This window comes from Sinocyclocheilus grahami, unplaced genomic scaffold (genome assembly GCF_001515645.1).
Source record: "Sinocyclocheilus grahami isolate Dianchi unplaced genomic scaffold, SAMN03320097.WGS_v1.1 scaffold1542.1, whole genome shotgun sequence".
In the NCBI taxonomy this organism is placed as follows: Eukaryota; Metazoa; Chordata; class Actinopteri; order Cypriniformes; family Cyprinidae; genus Sinocyclocheilus; species Sinocyclocheilus grahami.
In genome coordinates this window covers 159,609-180,263 of record NW_015506721.1, presented here as the reverse complement: position 1 = coordinate 180,263, position 20,655 = coordinate 159,609, and the positions used below count along the sequence as shown (strand labels likewise).

Sequence of the window (20,655 nt, the reverse complement as noted above, 5' to 3'; positions counted from 1 at the left end):
TCGGTTAAACACGGTTCGGTATGGTTTTGGTACAGCAGGGGGAAAAAACTAAACATAAAATTGCCTTTTTTTTTAAACAGTGGTTTTACCACAAATACCATGGTTAAACTATGGTTAGTGTAGCAAAACCATGGTTAATTTGTGGTTGCCATAGTTTAACTATAGATACCATGGTTTTTGGTTTTATTTGTAGTAAAACCATGGTTAATTTTCGTAAGGGATGAATACTATACATGTACCGTTGCATCCCTAGTTAAAATATTCATTGTAGCAAAGCGAAGACTTTGAGGTTGGCTATATGCATATTAGGGGTGTCCCCGACTAAGGATTTCCATAGTTTAACTATAGATACCATGGTTTTTGGTTTTATTTGTAGTAAAACCATGGTTAATTTTCGTAAGGGATGAATACTACACATGTACCGTTGCATCCCTAGTTAAAATATTCATTGTAGCAAAGCGAAGACTTTGAGGTTGGCTATATGCATATTAGGGGTGTCCCCGACTAAGGATTTCCATAGTCGAATCAGAATTTTCGAATCTTGCATATTTACGACTGATAGTCGAATCATATGTTTTGGGGGCAGGGCAAAATACATTACCAAGAGTCAAGTCAGACATTCGACAGTCATAATTAGGTTAACACACAGGGAAAATGTGTAACGGACGCCTTGCAGATACAAACGGGGTAAATAATGTTTTATGTTTTGATTAAAAAACATTAAACATTAAACGTCAGTGAAACCCTAAGAATTCACAACATTTTTTACAATAGTGCTTTCATTATAATGTTATGTATATGACAGTAGTTATTAATGTTCTGCATGTCTGTTTTGAGCTGCGCGCGCTGAATATGACCAGTAGAATGAAGCATCTGATAACAGGTTTTTAGTCAATGGGATTTACCTCATCATTTATCTCATATAGAATACGCATCATTATTTATACAACATAAAGTTAATATTACGACTTATAGGCTATCTGCACATAATGCCCCGAATGCATGAACGTGTCTGCAATGTGTCATGTCTCTGAATGAACTCCTTTTGTGGATGCGTTCTTCACGCAACAACGTGCAGAAACACGGCAACTAAGCTCTAAAAATTCACAGCGTTTTATTATAATAGTGTTCTCATTATAATGTTATGTATATGACAGTCCCAGTCATATTTATTAATATCCTGCATTGTAGTTTGTCGCTGTGCGCTGAAGAGATAATCACCGTAGTACTACAATGAAGCACTTTACTGCAGCGCAACTCAACCAAATGCATCTTAAACAATATAAACAATAAATAATATAATATACACAATATATATAAACTGACTGAAATGTTTTGAAGTCACTTGTACCCTACCTCATCGAAAAAAATCCAGTCTTTCACTCTGCCTGTGTCAATTTGAGTCTTGTTAAAGATTTACTGTAAATCCCTGCTGCCAAAATGCTCCTCTGTCGGTGACGGATCATGGAAAGTGAAACTTAAATCTATATGGGTGTTTGGATTTATTCACGCACGTTAAAGTATTTATTTGAAGCTTCTTTCTTTTCAGATTCTTATTTACAGCATTATTTTAATAGGCTGTATATTAACTTATTTACAGCATTATTTTAATAGGCTGTATGTTAACTAACCAGTAGTTCTATGTGAAATCAGACATTTGAGCACCCCCATATAGCCAACATGGCATGATCATAATACCCCACGGATATTCGACTGTGAGATTGGTAGTCGAATCAGCCTCCTCCTATCGAAACATTGAATCTTCGACTATTCGGTATCACCCCTAATGCATATACAGAATTTTAATAAAAAAAATCTTAGCAAGCCTTAGGGACTCAGGTTGGAGTAAAACTGAAGAAAATCAAATGAGCATGGTCACGGGCGTCGCTAGGCCATTTTTAGGGGGGCTCACCTCAGTCTCCTTTAATTTTCATATGAAAACGGCCGCAGACTTTGATTGGCTCCTCCCAGTCTTTCAGCGCGTTCTTTTTCAATCCACAGACCGCAGCGGCACAGAGCGAGAAAAAGGAAGACAAGGTGTGTTTATCGATAGATTGTTATAATATCTGCATCTGTGCAGTTCTTTGTCATAAATTCAGTTTATAAAATATCATGGGGGAGCAATAATCGGTTCAACATCTACTGTAGCCTAAGTTTTCACTGCATTCAGCCCTCATCACACCACAGCTGTTTCCTCCAGTGAAAATGAAGCACATGTGAACGCATACTTTATAAAACAATCATGTTTTCATTTTTATTTGAAAATTTCACTTTCAGTATAATACATATTCCAGTGGCAAATAGGTTTGCATACTTGAGCTAAGGAAAGAAGGTTGTACTAGAAATGCAAACAGTAACATTTTGTGTTTGTACAGTAAACAGGTTGTGTGTGCGAGATCATGAAGACTTGAATTTGTCTTATTCAGTACTCAAATGTTATACCTATCTATGCAATACAGTGGAATACTGCAATTTTACAGTTTAGTATATGACCCCTATTAATCAAATATTTTTTTTATCTTATTTATTTATATATATATATACAGTGGGGCAAAAAAGTATTTAGTCAGCCACCAATTGTGCAAGTTCTCCCACTTAAAAAGATGAGAGAGGCCTGTAATTATACCTCAACTATGAGAGACAAAATGAGAAAAAACAATCCAGAAAATCACATTGTAGGATTTTTAAAGAATTTATTTGCAAATTATGGTGGAAAATAAGTATTTGGTCACCTACAAACAAGCAAGATTTCTGGCTCTCACAGACCTGTAACTTCTTCTGAGGTATACCTATGATGAAAATTACAGGCGTCTCATCTTTTTAAGTGGGAGAACTTGCACAATTGGTGGCTGACTAAATACTTTTTTCCCCCACTGTATATATATTTATTTATTTATTATTAGGCTACTATTATTATTATTATACCCTCACTGGGGGCTGAGCCCCCTAAAATGAAAATCCTAGAATCGCCCCTGAGCATGGTCATGAAAAAACAACAACAACAACAACAAAAAAACTGGACCTAAACTGTATGCTATTAGCCATTAATTTGAGCATGGTGTTATTGATAGCATTAATGCATATGCTTTCCAGTTAAATGTCTGTGATCGAAACTGTCATGCCCACGCTTCAGCCTGACTGCCCTGAAAATGTCTTCTGAAACCCTCCCGCTGTGTTGCAAATGGAGAGTCGTTGCTGAGGGCCTTGCTTTGTTTGCCTCCTGCTGGTTTGGGGGAGGCAGAGGCCTCTTTGTCATGCAGGTGGTTATGTATATATATATATATATATATATATATATAAATAAATGTCATGCTGAAAAACTTTGCTGCTTCGGCAGAGCTCAGAGTTTAAAGTGGTGTCCCCAGATTAGCCTCTTGGTGTATGTGATCAATGGAAAGAACCTACATGCACTTGACTGAATATGCAGACGCTCCACCGGCATCCCACCGAGGCTGAGACTAGTGATAGGTCTATTGTGGTTCCCCCTGAATATTTGTGATAAGACTCGGTAACAATATTCTGTGCTGTAGTGCAATAGCAGGCTTGTGCCTGGCTGATGAGCCTCAATGAACTGCAATTGTCACGTTACCGGTGAATTAAAATATATACGAGTTTAGCTTTTCTATGTCATGTGACAAATTAGTGCATATTTGCTGAAATTGCAGTACTTCAGTTCACTTTGTCCTCTTTGACTTGTTTTCTTAGCGGGTGTGCATGCAGGTTTTGTTATTAATGTTAAAGGCTGTTGGCTGATTTCGACCCTGAAAATTGTTGAAAAGTGCTTTAAGAGAGTTTATTGTCTGAAAAGGGTTTTAAGAGAGCATATTGTCTGCTAACAATGTGCAACAGTTTTTATTTTATTATTATTATTATTTTACCACATCTCAAGTTGTTTTACAGCATCCTTTAATGGAAATGATGGCAATGAAAATTACGTTTTTAAAATTTGTTTGGTAACACTTTATTTTAAGGACCATTTCTCACTATTAACTAGTTGCCTATTAGCATGCATTTTACTAGCATATTGGCTGAGCACATATTATAAGCACATATTAATGCCTTATTCTGCATATGACCATATTTCACAACCCTTAATCCTACCCAATACCTAAAATTTAACAACTACCTTACTATTATTAAGCAGCAAATTATGAGTTTATTGAGGGAAACTCTTAATTAATAGTGAATATGTGTTCCCTATTCTTAAGTGTAACCCATTACACCAAATACACACAATTAATAAGTAATATTTTCATAATTTTTGCTTAATTTGACAATGATATATATATCTTTTGGATGTTTTATTTAATCTGTTATTAACAGTATATATTCATGATTTAAAATGTAATGTGTAATATTTCATATTTTTATAATGCATTTTCATAGTTGGACTACAGTACACAGTATTTTTATTTTGTATTATTTTTTTATTTGTTTTAGTATATGATGACAGATTAGGACAATGCAACATGATTTAAGAGTGGTAAATATTTGTTAACTGAATTAATTTCCATAAACCTGATGGTTTATGCTATAGAGATTCTTAGACAAAATGAAATGTCACATTGAAGTGAAGCAACAACATGTGACCTAACCACACTATATTATGCATGGTTTTATATCTAGTCATTTGCCACTCTGTTCCCATGTTAACTGTAATGTGTTAACAGGCTCAAGTTTTAGTGCCAACATTCAAAGTGAAGGATTCTATGCTCAGCATATTCTCAAGTGTGTATGTGTTTTCATCCCTGCGGTGTGCATTATTTAGCACTCCAAGTGGCTCAAAAAAACTGCAGGTGACATTGGTGGGTTGGTGGTGCTTATTTATAGAGAGTTTCTAAATGTGAAATGTATGAATCTAGCAGTCGTTGTAGTGCCTCTACAGTTGTTGATTTCGGTTTGGAACTCAAATCACTTTAAGATGAAGGTACCAGCTCAGTCTAAAACATAGCTTTTTTTAAACCCGGGGCTTATGCTAAAACAAGTCAGCCAACAGAACAAGACAAAATATAACTATATTCTGATGCAATGCATGCTCTGAAAACAAGTCTTAATATATTATGCAATTGGCTTCTCAGGTGAATTGATCTTGTTTTAGGAATTGTTGAATGTTTCTACTTGAACGAATACAAGAAAATTATTAAATACAGAATTGTTTGCCAGGATTGTGTAGTGAGGTGTAATAAATGGAAAAAGGTGCTATACAAAAAATTGTAAGAAGCTGAATATTATTGAAAAACATTTCTAGACTATTCTCGCAGTGCGTGTCTGTTTATAGCAGTGCATGTGCTTGTGTGTATCAAAGACAGTCATTTTAAACCCGGGGCTTATGCTAAAACAAGTCAGCCAACAGAACAAGACAAAATATAACTATATTCTGATGCAATGCATGCTCTGAAAACAAGTCTTAATATATTATGCAATTGGCTTCTCAGGTGAATTGATCTTGTTTTAGGAATTGTTGAATGTTTCTACTTGAACGAATACAAGAAAATTATTAAATACAGAATTGTTTGCCAGGATTGTGTAGTGAGGTGTAATAAATGGAAAAAGGTGCTATACAAAAAATTGTAAGAAGCTGAATATTATTGAAAAACATTTCTAGACTATTCTCGCAGTGTGTGTCTGTTTATAGCAGTGCATGTGCTTGTGTGTATCAAAGACAGTCATGTGTGTGTGTGTGTGTGTTTATGGATATATATTTCCTTTTCCAGGCAAAGCATTGCTTGCTTGGTTTGAGTGATACCATTTCAATTTTGTGTGTCTATGAGGAAATCAGAATGTAACATGATTAATGATGTAAAACGGCCAGTCAATGCTGTCAGTTGTGACTTATGATATACTGCACATTGTACTGTTGTCAAAGGAATCATATTTTTCAGTGTGACAAGAAACAATCATAAAAAATAGAAAAAATGCAAAGTGTACACCGGGTTTAAAAAAACAAACTGTGATTTATGTGGTATGTTATTAATGGTTTATTTAAAATAATATTTTTTTGAATCTGCAACTTTCAGACCAGCCTATTGCAGAATCTCATCTGGTGTAAAGCCCCCTAGAATAACCCCTGTTAGAAACTATAACCCACCTTATATTTCACATAAACCAGATTTATTTGGACCAAAAATAGTTCATTCTGAGGAGATTGATTCATTGAGGCTTGTTTTATTGTTTTTGGTCTTCTACAATATCAAATCAGTTCACTTTAAAGTTGTGCTTAAATCTACCTTGAGGTGTATTGCATAGAATTAGTATGTCAGTTGCATCTGACCTGATGTGGTTTTATGATCAACACTCTGTAGGATTTATTGTGGGGCCAGACAATATAATGCAATGCAATACAATGGTGACTGAGGGATGTACAAATAAACATTCCACAAAACCCTTATGTATCATTTTTGTGACCCTGGACCACAAAACCAGTCATAAGGGTAAATTTTTTGAAAATTAGATTTATACATCATATGAAAGCTAAATAAATAAGGATAGGACAATATTTGGCTGAGATACAACTATTTGAAAATCTGGAATCTGAGGGTGCAAAAAAAAAATATTTAAAAAGAAATGAGAAAATCACCTTTAAAGTTGTCCAAATGAAGTTCATAGCAGTGCATATTACTAATCAAAAATTAAGTTTTGATATATTTACCAAATACAATTTACAAAATATTTTCATGGAACATGTGATTTTTTGGACTAAAGGAAAAATCTATCATTTTGGCCCATGCAATGTATTGTTGGCTATTGCTACAAATATACCTATTCAACTTATGACTGGTTATGTGGTCCAGGGTCACATTTGATCATATATTTTCCAAAAAAAAAAAGATTCATGACTAATCAAGTAAACCTATTCCTAAATTGTGGCAATCCATTAAGTGTTCATCTTAAAATATCACTAACAATATAAAAGTTATTTTTACAGGAAAGGTTTCAACGCAGAAAACACATGACAAGCAGGACATGTTGATAATGTCGAGGCATTTTTAAATAGGCTTTATAGGGTTAATATCTGTCGTTGTTGATTACTCTAGAAAAAAGCAATCACAGTAATTGATTATGATTTAACTTGGAATGATTTTGTTCAATCATTCTTTAGTGTATATCCATATAACAGCGCCAAGAAAGACCTTGAAGGTATGCATTTTCTGTACGTTGTGCTCAATTTTAAGTCTAATTATCCAACATGAAATATTAAACATGGCTTTGAATCTTCAACAAATTACCATTTACTAGCCATCGCACTTAATGCTCAGCCATTGCACTTAATGCTCGGGGTATTGGATAGGTTTACAAAATAAGCTGACTTTGACTGATTGCTTAGCCCTGAATTCTTATTCAGGAGGAACATTTTCACCATCGGAGGAGACATACTTTGGAACAGGCTGGTGAAGGTAAACTTTGATTTGCTGTGAACAAAACATCTCTCGAGTTGAGTTATCATGTTCATCGCTCATGATTCTTGTTTCTCTAATGCTATGATAACGGCAGAAGACGTTTGTGAATCTAACATGAATTACAATGTTGAAGTTTTAGATAATTCTAAATATTACATGCACTAGATGTGATCACATATTTTACAAATAATAATTTTAAGAATTTTATTTTAATTAATTGTTATTCTTATTTGTATTATTTTTACATTTTATTTTTATTGTTTATTTTTATGTATTTTTTTGGTACAGTACAGTAATGGAAATTCATTTCTAAAATAGTTTATGCAAACTTTCACATTTCCAGAATTAAAGAAGTAAAATAAGCGCGAGAATAGAGGTGGGATAATTATTAGATGCCATTTTTCTTTTCCACAAGCTCACCATGCCTAGTCTCAGACAATGGCAATTAGAACACAATTGCTTATAATAATTGCTTACTAGCATACATGACCACGAGACTAATGCCTCAATCTATGGAGAACAAAAGCTGATTGCAACCTTAGTCCTCCTGCATGTATGCATCGTTTTAAAGGGGTTATATGATGCAATTTCAAGTTTTCCTTTCTCTTTGGAGTGTTACAAGTTGTTCGTGCATAGATAAGTTCCCTAAAGTTGCAAAGACTAAAGTCTCAAACCCAAAGAGATATTCTTTATAAAAGTTAAGACTCGTCCACGCCCTCCTAAAATGCCTCGTTTAAACAAGTCCCCACATGTCTATGTCACTGTGTGGGAAGATTTGCATAGCACCGCCCAAATGTTTATGCAAAGAAAGAAGGCATAACTCGTTTTATTCTCGTAGTAGTATTGTTGCTGCTGCTGCCGCCATGTCGTGGAGACGCTGTGTTTCGTTGTGAAAGCTAAACTACTTTGTTTGGCCTTCCAAAAGAGGACACGACTAGAAATCAGTGGTAAGTTGTATTTACAACACTGTTCCGGAACAGTTCAACCCAAATATTCAGATGTGTGCAACGCATTTTATGGAGGACTGTTTCCTGAACCTGGGAGAGTAGCCTACAATGCCGTCTGTTCTGACTCACAGCCTGTAAGTATATGTTCATATTTAAAGAATTTGCCACTGACTATTCAACCACGAGTTTTGAGCAGTGTAGAGTAGCGCTTGTTGTTTGTCGTTTCTCCGATCACAAATGCAGACATGGTTTTATGCTTACACGATACAACGCAACGCGTAAAAAGACAGTATAAGTCACAAAATAATGTTCTTTTTTAGCATATGACCTATTGTCAACCATTTAATAGCTAAACAAAAAGTGTATTTTAAAATTGTTCAGAGATAGTCACTCTTTAAATCAAAATGCGAATCCCACATAATGACAGGCCACCACAGTCTGTGCTTTCTGAAACGTTAGGCTTTGTTCTGTCTGCATTATGAACATGATGGCAAACACCCTGGCCAATTCTAGAAAGGTTCTTCCTCAGAGGCAGCCTTTGTAAATGGCTGTATTTAGCCAAAGGCCAGATTGTATATTTGGGTCTGTGGATCTCTGTAAGCATAGGAACAGTGAAAGAGAAGGGAGGGCGCGTTCTAATACTGCATCAGGATGTGAGATGAATAGTACTAGCTTTTTACCCCAGCCCTCTCTTTCTTGTTCTCTTTCTTTCTCTTTCTATCTCTCCCTTTGGTTTGTGCTTTCCTGCATTTAAACAGCCGTTTCGAGGCAACTATTGCCCGATATGCATTTAAAAGAGAATTCGGCACAATCAGCGTTCAGCCTTCAGATTGTCCGACAGATTCAAACCAAAGTCTGGCTCCCTATTAACAGTTGGAATGATTCATTAATATTTTTTACACCTAATTTTACACCTTTTCCAAAGCCCATGTTTTGGACTGCATGACAAAAATAAATTAATCCATGGGTGGCGTTACTAAAGGACATACAAAACAAAACTAAGCCGAACAAACAACAAAAAGAGAAAAGAGGGCAGCCTAGGATGGGTGGGTAATTGCACATCATTATTCCTATACTAAAAAGATAGTTCAGCCAAACATGGAAAGTCGGCCATCATTTAACAACCCGCTTTCATTATTTTTCCTTTTCTTTTGTTGAACACAAAAAGAGATGTTTAGCAGCATGTCAATGCTGTACTTTTGCATAAAATGAAAGCTCAAGTTTTAATTTTTGGGTGAACAATTACTTCATGATAGACACCTGCCCCATAAGGCACCCCAACTGGACAGGATTTGTGAATGTGTTATTGTGGCTTGTGGGAAATGTGTCCAGGTGCAGTGACCCTCACATGGGTCCTTCCAGGTGCGTGTCTTCATGTTGAAGTTCAAAACAGATGTGATGCCGGCCTCCACTGACATTACAACAGTTTTCTCTCCAAGATATTTATTCTGTTGGTTAGTTTTACAAATTTGTCATGACACTGAATAGGTTGAGTTGATTGAACTGACAGCATCATCAAAAAAATAAAACCGTGATAACGGAAAGGATTTAGGGTGTGAAATGAAAGTCTTCAGGTTATTTTACAGAATGCGTGACCTGTATGGATCATAATTAAATTCAAAGTCAGATTTCTAACAGCGAAATTAAACACAGTTAATTCATTTTAACTATTGGGTTCTTGATTTTATATTATTTATGCACATTTTGATGAAATAATTATTTTCAGCAAAAATTAAAAATGTAAAATTAAAGTGATTTCAAATCAAAAAGCACATCAATCCGTGTATCATTCGATCATTAGTTTTTTAATTTAATATTGAAAGTAGAAAAATGAGAAAACGGCTCCTTTTTCGTTTTTTTTGTTTTTTCCTAAAAACCGAAAACTTAAATTTTCGTTTTTCGTTCATGGGTGGAAAAATTAATAAACAGCTTGAAAAAAAAAAAACTGAAGTCACCATTCTCTGCCATTAAATTGGCAAGTGCGAGCAGGACATTTTTGTGTTAAGTAATACGCCTTTATAACAACATTAAGGTGAGTAGTCACTCTAGTTCACACAGTTCCAATAAATTGCGATGGGTTAAATAAACTCAATAAGCAGACAGACGCGACTACAGTCAAGCGTAAACCAGTATTGAAGTGCACAGGAAATAAGCAGCAGTCATATTTAAAGCAGTTTACATTCACTTCAAATGTATATTTTTAATTGTGTAACGTTACGTTCAAAATAACTACAAAATGTCATGCCTTTGAAAAAATAAAGAGAACAACAGAATGGCTGACCAATCAGCAGAAAGGGGCATTTAATTCTCGCCCACGTGTAGAAATCCAATATTCAAGCTGTTTATTCATTTTTTCCACCCATGAACAAAAAACGAAAATTTAAGCTGAATTCTAGTTTTTCGCTTTTTGGAACAAAACAAAAAAACAAAAAAGGAGCCGTTTTCTCATTTTTCTACTTTCAATATTAAATCAAAAAACCGATGATCGAATGATACACAGATTCACATCCTGCTGAATTTTAAAGTGAGGACAATGTTATGCATGTTGTTTCAACTTTGGACACATTTATATCCTAGCAGGTGAATAATAAAAAAAAAAGATTGCATCCTTTTCTTTTTATCATATGAAGGTCGCATGGTTTTGGATACCTTTATCAATTATTTTTGCTACTCATCAAACTTCTTAAAATATAAAAGTCTGTTATTAAGATACAGCATGCCTGTTACAAGTATAATATCATGCTCATGTTTATTTGTACTTATAACACGTATATTAATGCTTTATACTGCATGATCATATTTTAGAACTTTTAATCCTTACTCATACTTACACTTAACAACTAATTTACTTGCTATTAATAAACAGCAAATAAGGAGTTTGTTCAGGAAAAACTCTTAATTAATAGTGAACCTTTGTTACCTATTCTAAAGTGTCACTGATTTATTTTTATACTTTGGGATACACAAAATACTAGATAATGAAATTAGACTTGACAAAACAAAGGAATTGTGTCCATCACAGAATGCTATTAAACCAAATGTAGTTGTGGAAATTAAATTACATTGTTCTGGAAGTGTTCATGACTTTCAAAGAAAAATAGAACTTAGACAAAAACACATTTTTAGTAGAGAAATAAAGTAGTAAGAGAACTTGAAAATGTGTTTTAAGAGAGATTATTTTCTAAAAGTCCACTGGGGCACAATTGCTCATGCTTAAAGAAACCCTTATAGGGAAAAAAGCAAACAGCAGTAATTTATTCCTGTAACATGCCTTAGTTGTATCATACGTGTTGTTTCATTAATAAAGGTGCCGTATCCCACCGGACCCCTGGGACTCTGTATGACATCTAGTGATGAAGTGCAGAGTCACTCTGGCTTGTGCCTGTGCATATACAACTCATAAAGTGGGTCAGGGGTTCACCTCGATGTGCAGTCTGCAAGCACCATTTTGAAAGGAGATGTCTGCCTCCCCTTTGTGTAAAATATTACTAATGCAGAAGAGGCAGCGCAGGTCAAAAGCTTTGTTTTTCATTTGTTTCAGCAGTACATCAGTATGTTTAAGAACAAACGCCTAATCAGACAAACAAAAAGAGAATTCTATAGCAACCATTAAAAATTAAAAGCACGTATCCAGTGAATCACCCCACCCATATAGTTCAATAAACTGTCATAAAATGACACATTTTCAAAGGCTTATCCAAATCCTCTGTCCTTACATATCAAACAGACTGTATGCAATATCATGAACATATGTTCAGTTAGCTTTGAGCTGTGAGTAAAAGGAAAGCCTATTTATCATTTCTCCTCCTAAATCGTCTGTTAATGTGACGTCCAGTAGCACCATTTCTATTAATGTGTATTTGTTCTGACAAGCTCAAGTCATCTGTCTCTGCATCCATTAACCGGACTTGAGGCTGTTTCATGTTTATTTCTAAAGTGACGTTTAAATGCCGTAGTGATTGCTTTGATAATCCTAAAATGTCTGGAGTGATATGAATAATGTATAGTCACAGTATACTGTGCATATTTGCATGACAGGAGCATTTATGATTTATCATGCAAACCATCACATTCTTCTCATTGCAACACAAAACATTTACTTAACCTAATTTTCTTCTGTTTATATTTGCAGAGATTTCTGGGAACTCTGAAGACATCCCCCTGGTTCGCTGGAGGCAGCAGTGGTTGGAAAATGGCACTTTGCTCTTCCACATCCACCATCAGGACGGCAGTCAGAACCTGCCTGGCCCGGCGGCAACCACTTACCCCGCTAGTGACTCCGCCGAGGAAGAGCTTCGTATCCTGCACATCTCTGTCATGGTATGCAACCTGTCTGAGTTTGAGTTCTTGATGTTTGCTGCAGTAATTATTGGACAAATACTTCTGAATTATTTAAATTCATCAAATTAGGAACAAAAATCAAATGATACAATATATTTGAACAAAGTTCATTCTAAAAAACTTTAAATCTGTGACCCTGGACCACAAAACCAGTCTTAAGTCGCTGGGGTATATTTGTAGCAATAGCCAAAAATACATTGTATGGGTCAAAATGATTGATTTTTCTTTTATGGCAAACATCGTTAGGGTATTAAGTAAAGATCATGTTCCATGAAGATATTTTGTAAATTCCCTACCGTAAATATATGAAAACTTAATTTTTGATTAGTAATATGCATTGCTAAGAACTTCATTTGGACAACTTTAAAGGGAATTTTCTCAATATTTAGATTGCACCCTCAGATTCCAGATTTTCAAATAGTTGTATATTGGCCAAATATTGTCCTATCATAACAAACCATACATCAATGGAAAGCTTATTTATTCAGCTTATTTATTTCATTTATATGTATAAATCTCAATTTCGAAAAATTGACCCTTGTGACTGGTTTTGTGGTCCAGGGTCACATATAGATAATGGTAAGGGTGTTGCTTCAATTGGGCACATTTGGTCGTGTGAATTGTGGGAGGAAAAGAAAAAGAAAAAAAAAAATCAAACTCTCACTTTTGTTTTGTGGTGAAAATGACATTATAAATATTTTTGAATAAAATGTCAGATTCCATTGTCTTTGTAAGGCTAATTTCGTAGCTAGCATTTTGTGTATTCTAAATACTGACAATTAAATAATAATTTCACACTTCTGCTTAATGTGAGAAAATTACAGATTGATTAAAGATTACACACAATAAAAGCATTCTGCTCAGATTTTTTTTTTTCACACAACACATCTCTCATAATTAATCACATGAATTCTCTTCCCTGACACTGTTGTCTCCATGGTAACCAAGTACAAAACTAGGGGTTCAACGGATCACAAATCTCACGGTTTGGATCATATTATGGTTTTTGAGCCACGGATCGGATCATTTTTCAGATCAGCAAGAAAAAAAAAATATTTCAATGTAATGCTTTCCATTTATTACTTAAAGCTAAGTACATTTTCAATACCACAGCTAAAACTATATAGATTAAATATAGATTAATCTTATCAAACATGTGTTTTGCTGTTTGATGAGCATAGTGACAGCAGTAGGTATTTATAGGCTGATGTCCCTTTAAGACCTAATACATGGATCCAATATGATGATACACATCCGATTTCTTTCTCAGCTGTTCTCGTTCACTTAAGACTGACTGCATTTACCAGAATGATTGTCAAGATTGGTATTTTGTCATAATTTAATGTTTATATGTGTCTGTTCATAGGCAAGGACTGAAGGAGATACGAAAGAGGATTCAGTTCAGTGTTCGCGTTCAGTCTGAAACGCGCTTCTCTGCGTGTGCGGCTGTAATAGAAAACAATGCGCGAGTAACAAATCTAGTTCCCTTGCACCTTTTCTTTCACTGGAATGGTTTAAAATCGATTGTGTGCGTAAACACATACAAATGGTAAACTTTCACTCTATTATGGTTCAATTTTGCAATTAATCTGTGGATCACATGCATGCTGAACCGTGGGGCTTGGTCCGTTCGGATCACGAATCAACTACGATCCGTTCAACCACTAACACTAACTTTTGGTTTTGATCCACTATGGACTGTTCACTATTTGCTCATTCCATTATATCATTTTCACACAATAAATGTACCACTTAAACATATTTTTATAGCGTCATAGTATATTTATGATGACTTTACATAATTTTAAGATTGAAATTCTTGGTCTTGGACAAGAGTAAAACAATGAAGTCTATTCATAAAAATAATTTGAAAATTAGCAAAAAGAAATACTGAAGATTTGGCCAAAAAGTTTCTAAAACTGTTCTATATGGAATCCCACCATAGAATAACAAAATAAAATAAAATGAAAAAGGTAATTGCGTCTTTATTGTATAATTTACGTTTTTTTCAGCAATTCTGAGATTGTATCTCACAATTATTTTTACTCCTCAAAATTCTGAGAAAAAAAAATCTGAATGACAAAATATAAATAATTCTGAGTTTTTATCACGCAATTCTGACTTTGTAAGTCACAATTCCTATCTCAAAATTACGAGATAATTATGAGTTTATATCATGCAATTCAAAACTTGCAATTGCAAGAAAAAAAGTCTGAATTTTTAAATAAAAAAGTTGCAATTACCCTTTTTATTTTTTACTCAGTGGCAGAAGCAAGCTTCCATAGTTTTAATTTGAACTAATAAAGAAAAAAAAGGAAGAAAAACAAATGCTGTAGTTCTGTAGGTGCAGATTCAGTGTGGACTGAGTCAGGAGAGAAAATATTATGTAGATAAGAAAAGTTCAAGTTGTGTGTGAGATAGAAAGGGAGATAGTGTTTGTTCAGATTCAGTCAATTAGTGGTTACGCCTCCTGGCTTCACGGTTCTCCTCTCTCAGATCGTTATACTACTGTCATCCCAGAAGTAGTTAGCCTCAGAACAATTGGAGCGAAGACTCTTGGGGGCATAAGGATTTTAAAAGCTTTTAAACACACAGTATAATTAGTGAAAAATCCATATTTGTAAATTGTCATGCTGAACAGCAGTGGGATTTGCATGGGGCAAAGTTAGCGGTGACGAGCTGTGTAGCTAAGATGAATGGAGAGTTCTGAACACAGGTTGGATGAATGGGCTGTTCGAGTCAGTATTCAAGTCAAGTGTTTGGTATGCAAATATTTTAATAGGAAATGCACAAATAGCTCATTATTTCTTAATAAAGTAAAAGGAACATATGGGGGCTCCAGGCTTTGCTGGATTTCCTTTGCTGCTTGAATTTCAAATCCTGTAATTGCACATTAGAGCAGTATGGCAGTTGTTTTGAATGGCTAGTTGGTTCTCTGTGCAAAGCCACTGATTACTGAAAGATCCCTGTCGGAATATGATTCCTCCGAGCTCCGGGAAACCTCCTCTATTGAGCGAACCCTGCTTGATCCCTCAGAAGCTGAAGAATATTGCATGCCTCCCATCTCAAACACAGACTCTGACATTGATATCCCCACAAAGATAGTTATTAGTATTCTAAGGGCAACATGCGGGAAGTCAGCAGATGATTTAACCTCATTGAGGAAGGCAACAGGATCCAAACAATTTTCTCTTCTCAGGGCATTATGCTTGTATCATGAAGGACAGCGCAGTATTTAAGCAAAATTGATAGTGTTTTGATGTCCATGAACTGTAAACAGCAGAAATAATGGGCCCCGGTCATAATTACTTAATTATTCAGAGTACAGATGTACAAATAAGATTCAGAATGTGATCACTGCACGATTGAGACACCTCCGTGATTAAGGTTGTATAGGGGGAAATGAGGTAGAAGCTCATAAAGGTTGTTGTCAGACCAAATTAATTTTCACTGATGATTTTAGGTTTGTTACAGCTTATGATTGAGTTGATATTTTTTTTAGAATGCACCATAGGAAAATATATGTATGTGTAATTATTTGCTGATTAGATTTTGAATATTTATATATTTTATGAACGGCAAGATGTGCATCCATATCATTGTGATTGGCTGATTACCTTGTCTTTAAGGTAATGTCCACTTATCATGGTGAATAATTAAATTAGGGCTAATAAGCTAAAAAGAAGTTGACCAGTAAAAAAAAAAAAAAAAAATATATATATATATATATATATATATTGATATGTTAATCAAAATATTGAGAAAAAATGCCTTTAAAGCTGTCCAAATGAAGTCCTTAGCAATGCATATTACTAAACAAAAATAAATTTTTGATATATGTACGGTAGGAAATAAAAAATATATATCTTCATGGAACATGATCTTTACTTAATATCCTAAAGATTTCTGGCATAAAAATCGATAATTTTGACCCATACAATGTATTTTTGGCTATTGCTACAAATATACCCATGCTATATATATATATATATATATATTAAACTTTTTAATATTGACACTGCATAAACATTAATTGAACTGGAACATTTGCAGATAGAGATAGACGTCTTTGTGTTGTTATTTCAGAAGTCAACCATACTCTTCTGTTGTCCTGTGATATTGTGTTTTCTCAGGGCATTGTTCAGAAAAGTGATTGATCATTTCTATTTTAAAATCTGAGCAAAGCAGGTCATAGCTGCTTTGCTGTACATAGTTTGATGCTCGCAGAATGTGAAATTATCAGATGACCTTGAGTCCTCAACTTGCTCTCGAAAACAAACCAATTTGAACATATTCAAATTTGCAAAGGATGCAAAAGAAAAAAAACCTTCTTTAGAATATAATTTCTCTCCTTTTGCACCCATCCTACCCACTTGATTTTGCCATTTTATTCTTCTTAGCCTTCAGAGCTCAGACTGTGTTATTGCAAGGTGGGAGAAGAGTGGGAGTTTTTCATCGGTAGTGCAACGGGCAGCCTCTGCGACAGATGGTACCTACGCCGCATCCCCTCCTGGCTCTGACTTGTCTCGGCCGGAGGGCAAGCTCCTAAACCTAGTACCCCCTAAAATCATGTCACTTCCTTGAGTGCTTTGCAACGATGCCAGTCCCAAAGAGAGTGAGCCGCCAGTGTAGACACCTGTCACCCGTCCATGTCTATTGTGGGCCATACGTGGCGGTCTTCAGGCCAGCTGGGGCTTTTGCTCAGCTCAGTGGTGCGCGGTGGTCGTTCGGCGCCAGTCTCGCCATCTCACCGTGATAGTTTAGGCGGGTTTGTGGATGGATAAGCACTCGTCCAATGTGCTTTGATGAAAGCCCAGCTGTGCTGTCATTTTGACTTTGATGTGTTTTTTTCTTCTTTTTTTAACCATCTATTCTTTGGCTCGTATCTCCAGCTGCTATCACAAAGGCCACGTTGTAAATTGAAAATGTTTTTTTTCCATTTCAGCTTATTTTTCTTCTCTTTAGGGGGTAATGTGTAACCTATTGAAAGCAGCAGTGGCTTGGGTCTGTCGAAGAGCGACCACCCTCTTCCCTGCCACTGCCTCCCACTCATTGGGCTTCTGTAATAGACGAGCAATTGAGTCAACTGCAGGGGGGTCTCCACAAATTAACAAGTCACCAAATCCCACCTACAATCAAATGCTGCATTCCACTGCCACTTGCGGGACCTCTGCTATTTAGCAAGCTATTTTTCCACCTTGTTCCACACCCACTTCGTACTAATATGTTCTCCGAGGTGGCTGTATTCTCAACAGGGAGCTTTTTTGAGGTACACATCACCTTCCATTCAGCTGGCCATTTTACAAGCTGCAATTTGCACTACTCAGCAAGCCTGAACATCCAAAGGCTGCTCCTGACCCCCGTTTCTCCCATTTGCCAGCCTCAAGCTTGTTCCCCAGTGGTTTATCTCTCTGCGGATGGCTGGCTCAGCTGTGCCATGCCCTTGCAGTGATTTGCACACGCTCGGTGGAAAGACGGGCATCTCGTGTAACAGTTTTCATTGCTTCTATATCACACACCTGACAGCCATCCTCAAACTGGCAACAGAAACAGTTGGTAATGTGTCCTGGATTTAGCACAATAGTAGATGCAGTTTTTTAATCTTATAAACAGAATGAATAACAACAACCAAAGCCATGGGAAGAAAAAAAAAATATGATAGAGTATATTATTATTTCCCTCAAAATAGACAAAACATTTATTGTGGTGCCCAAGTATATGTGGCAGTCTGTTGTTAGAGGAATAAACTGGTAATGTCATGGCTTTTATATAGTACGTTTAGTTTATTATCTGTCCTTTGATACACAAATACAAATGTATGTCATATTGCTATTATTTAATATTAAGTTAAAGTTAAATTTTGTATATATATATATATATATTCCAACATATATTGATGAAATGAAAGTTAAAGGGCCAGATTTACTAACAGTGTGTGCCAGCGCCAAATGTCATTAAAATAGTACGCTTAGGATTTACTAAAGACGCACAGTGAAGAATTAGCGCTAATAAGGCGTGGACAGAGTTATTTTTGTGCCTGACCTTATTGAATATGCATTTGTAGGAGTTTCCATTTCAGTCGTTAATTTATTTGGAATGCCAGAAGAACACATTATCCAAATCCGAACATGTCCTTACGCTAATTTGCTTTGTGCTTGGTAGATTGCATTGGTCATTATGGAAATTAAATGTTGCGTCATTGTTCTTTAATTTGCTCATTGTGAGTAAATCACTCGCAGAAATTTCCACGCCCATCGGCGCTGTTTTGGAATTGCGCTTTCGCACTAATTTGACCTGTTTAGTAAACCTGGCCCAAAATATGTTAAAAAAGGTGTAGGATCAATCTTCTCTCAAAGCAAGTGACATATTCAATTAAAATTGACATTTTTAAGTAGAAAGTGACATTTGTTTTATTTACAACTTGAAAAGTAATTGCACATGGTTTATTTTGTATCTAATGCAATGACATTCAAACATTTTTACATTTTACTTATGTGTCCAAATATTTTGCGGGCCACTGTATTTGTAAAAACAAAGACTCCATCTCTGTCTTGTTGAAATGAACTAGCATACACTCTCAGTGTGTTGATAGGCCATAGACGTTCTCTATTGAATGGTGGTTGAAAGATATATGAGGCTAACGTAATTACAGTATTGATTAAACTAATGTATCCTTAAAGATTCTCAGCTTCCTGTGTTATTTCATTAAGCAATCTTACGGTATGATTTCATCGCTTTAAATATTATAAGAAACTTCATCTGTCATTTTGCATTTAGTTTTCAGCAGAAGCACACATTGTGACCTATTGGATTGATGCTGGTTCTTTTGGTTTTCTTCCCTTGTTCCTGGGGAAATAACTTGGCCCTTGGATTAATGTCTAAGACGATTTTTTTTTTTTTTTTGTCTGTGTGTTGGACTGAACTAATAAATCCAGAATTTACGATGTGATTAAAGTCTTTCTTTGTTTCTTTGTTTCCTACTCCCCATCGCCCATAAAACAGCACATCACACACCTTGTGCTGGTGTAGCTCTTGGTAAACAGTGCTATTCTTTTTTTTCCCTATCTGAAATATGTATGGATAATTTCCATCTCTTCTGGGAATATTAGAAGATAGTGTTTCAGAGGAAACTGGCGGGGTGGCATTAAGGTGGATACAGAATTGGATACGAAGGAGAGCTAAAGCAATAAAGCAGAAATCAATTCTTCTCGCATTGGCTAACAGCAACACCCTGTGAGCTGAAGATATGTAAGAGGAAACACATGCTTTTTTCTCCATCCTTGTATTATTATTTTTTTTTCTTGAATAAATGAAACTGATTTATTTACCTACACAGAATTGATAGTAGGTATTTTGAAAAAAGAACTCAACAGCTGCACTAAGTCCCAAAACGCTGACCTTTCTGAAATTGTTTCAGACGTTACATGCTCTTGTTTTTCCCAGTCCCATCTTAGCTATGCATCTCTATAGGCACCTGCAAAGCAAGACCAGGATGCAAAGGTGTAAACATCCTGAAAGCTCAACTTCATTTATAAAACAGACCTGCTGGAGATTTGAGTTTCTGCCCTGTTAGCAGCCATAAGAGGAAAGTGATATATCTTTGCGTTGAGCTCCTTCCCAAAGGCCCTAGGCTACATGAATGTAACCAATGGCAAAGAATGCTGGAAAGAGGGGCAAGCAATGTTAAAAGCGGTGAAAGATGAATCTCTTAGGTAGCCACGAGGTTGACGCTTCTGGAATAGTTATTTCAGGTTACACTGCAGTCCGAATCTCTTTGCTGAAAGGTGGGTATTTATAATGCAGTTTACACGGACATTAAGATGAAAAGTCTATGAATATTGAGTAATATATATGCATCCTCTTAAATGCACAGCCTCCCATGAGTGCACTTCTTATGCACATGGTAGTCTTCACTGCAGTCTAGCACAGAAGAAAGAGGATGATGATATTTTAATCATGGTCTATATATA

General features: G+C 35.6%; 1 protein-coding gene across 1 annotated transcript in view; it reads left to right on the top strand.

The window, feature by feature from the left end:
• Nucleotides 1-9,666: 9,666 nt before the first annotated feature.
• LOC107571040 (astrotactin-1-like) overlaps nt 9,667-20,655 on the top strand; it is a 125,497-nt gene continuing 114,508 nt past the window's right edge. The window contains exons 1-2 of the mRNA XM_016257324.1: nt 9,667-9,706; nt 12,477-12,664. Of these exons, the coding sequence (XP_016112810.1) occupies nt 9,667-9,706; nt 12,477-12,664 (228 nt within the window). The remainder of the gene's footprint in view (nt 9,707-12,476; nt 12,665-20,655) is intronic.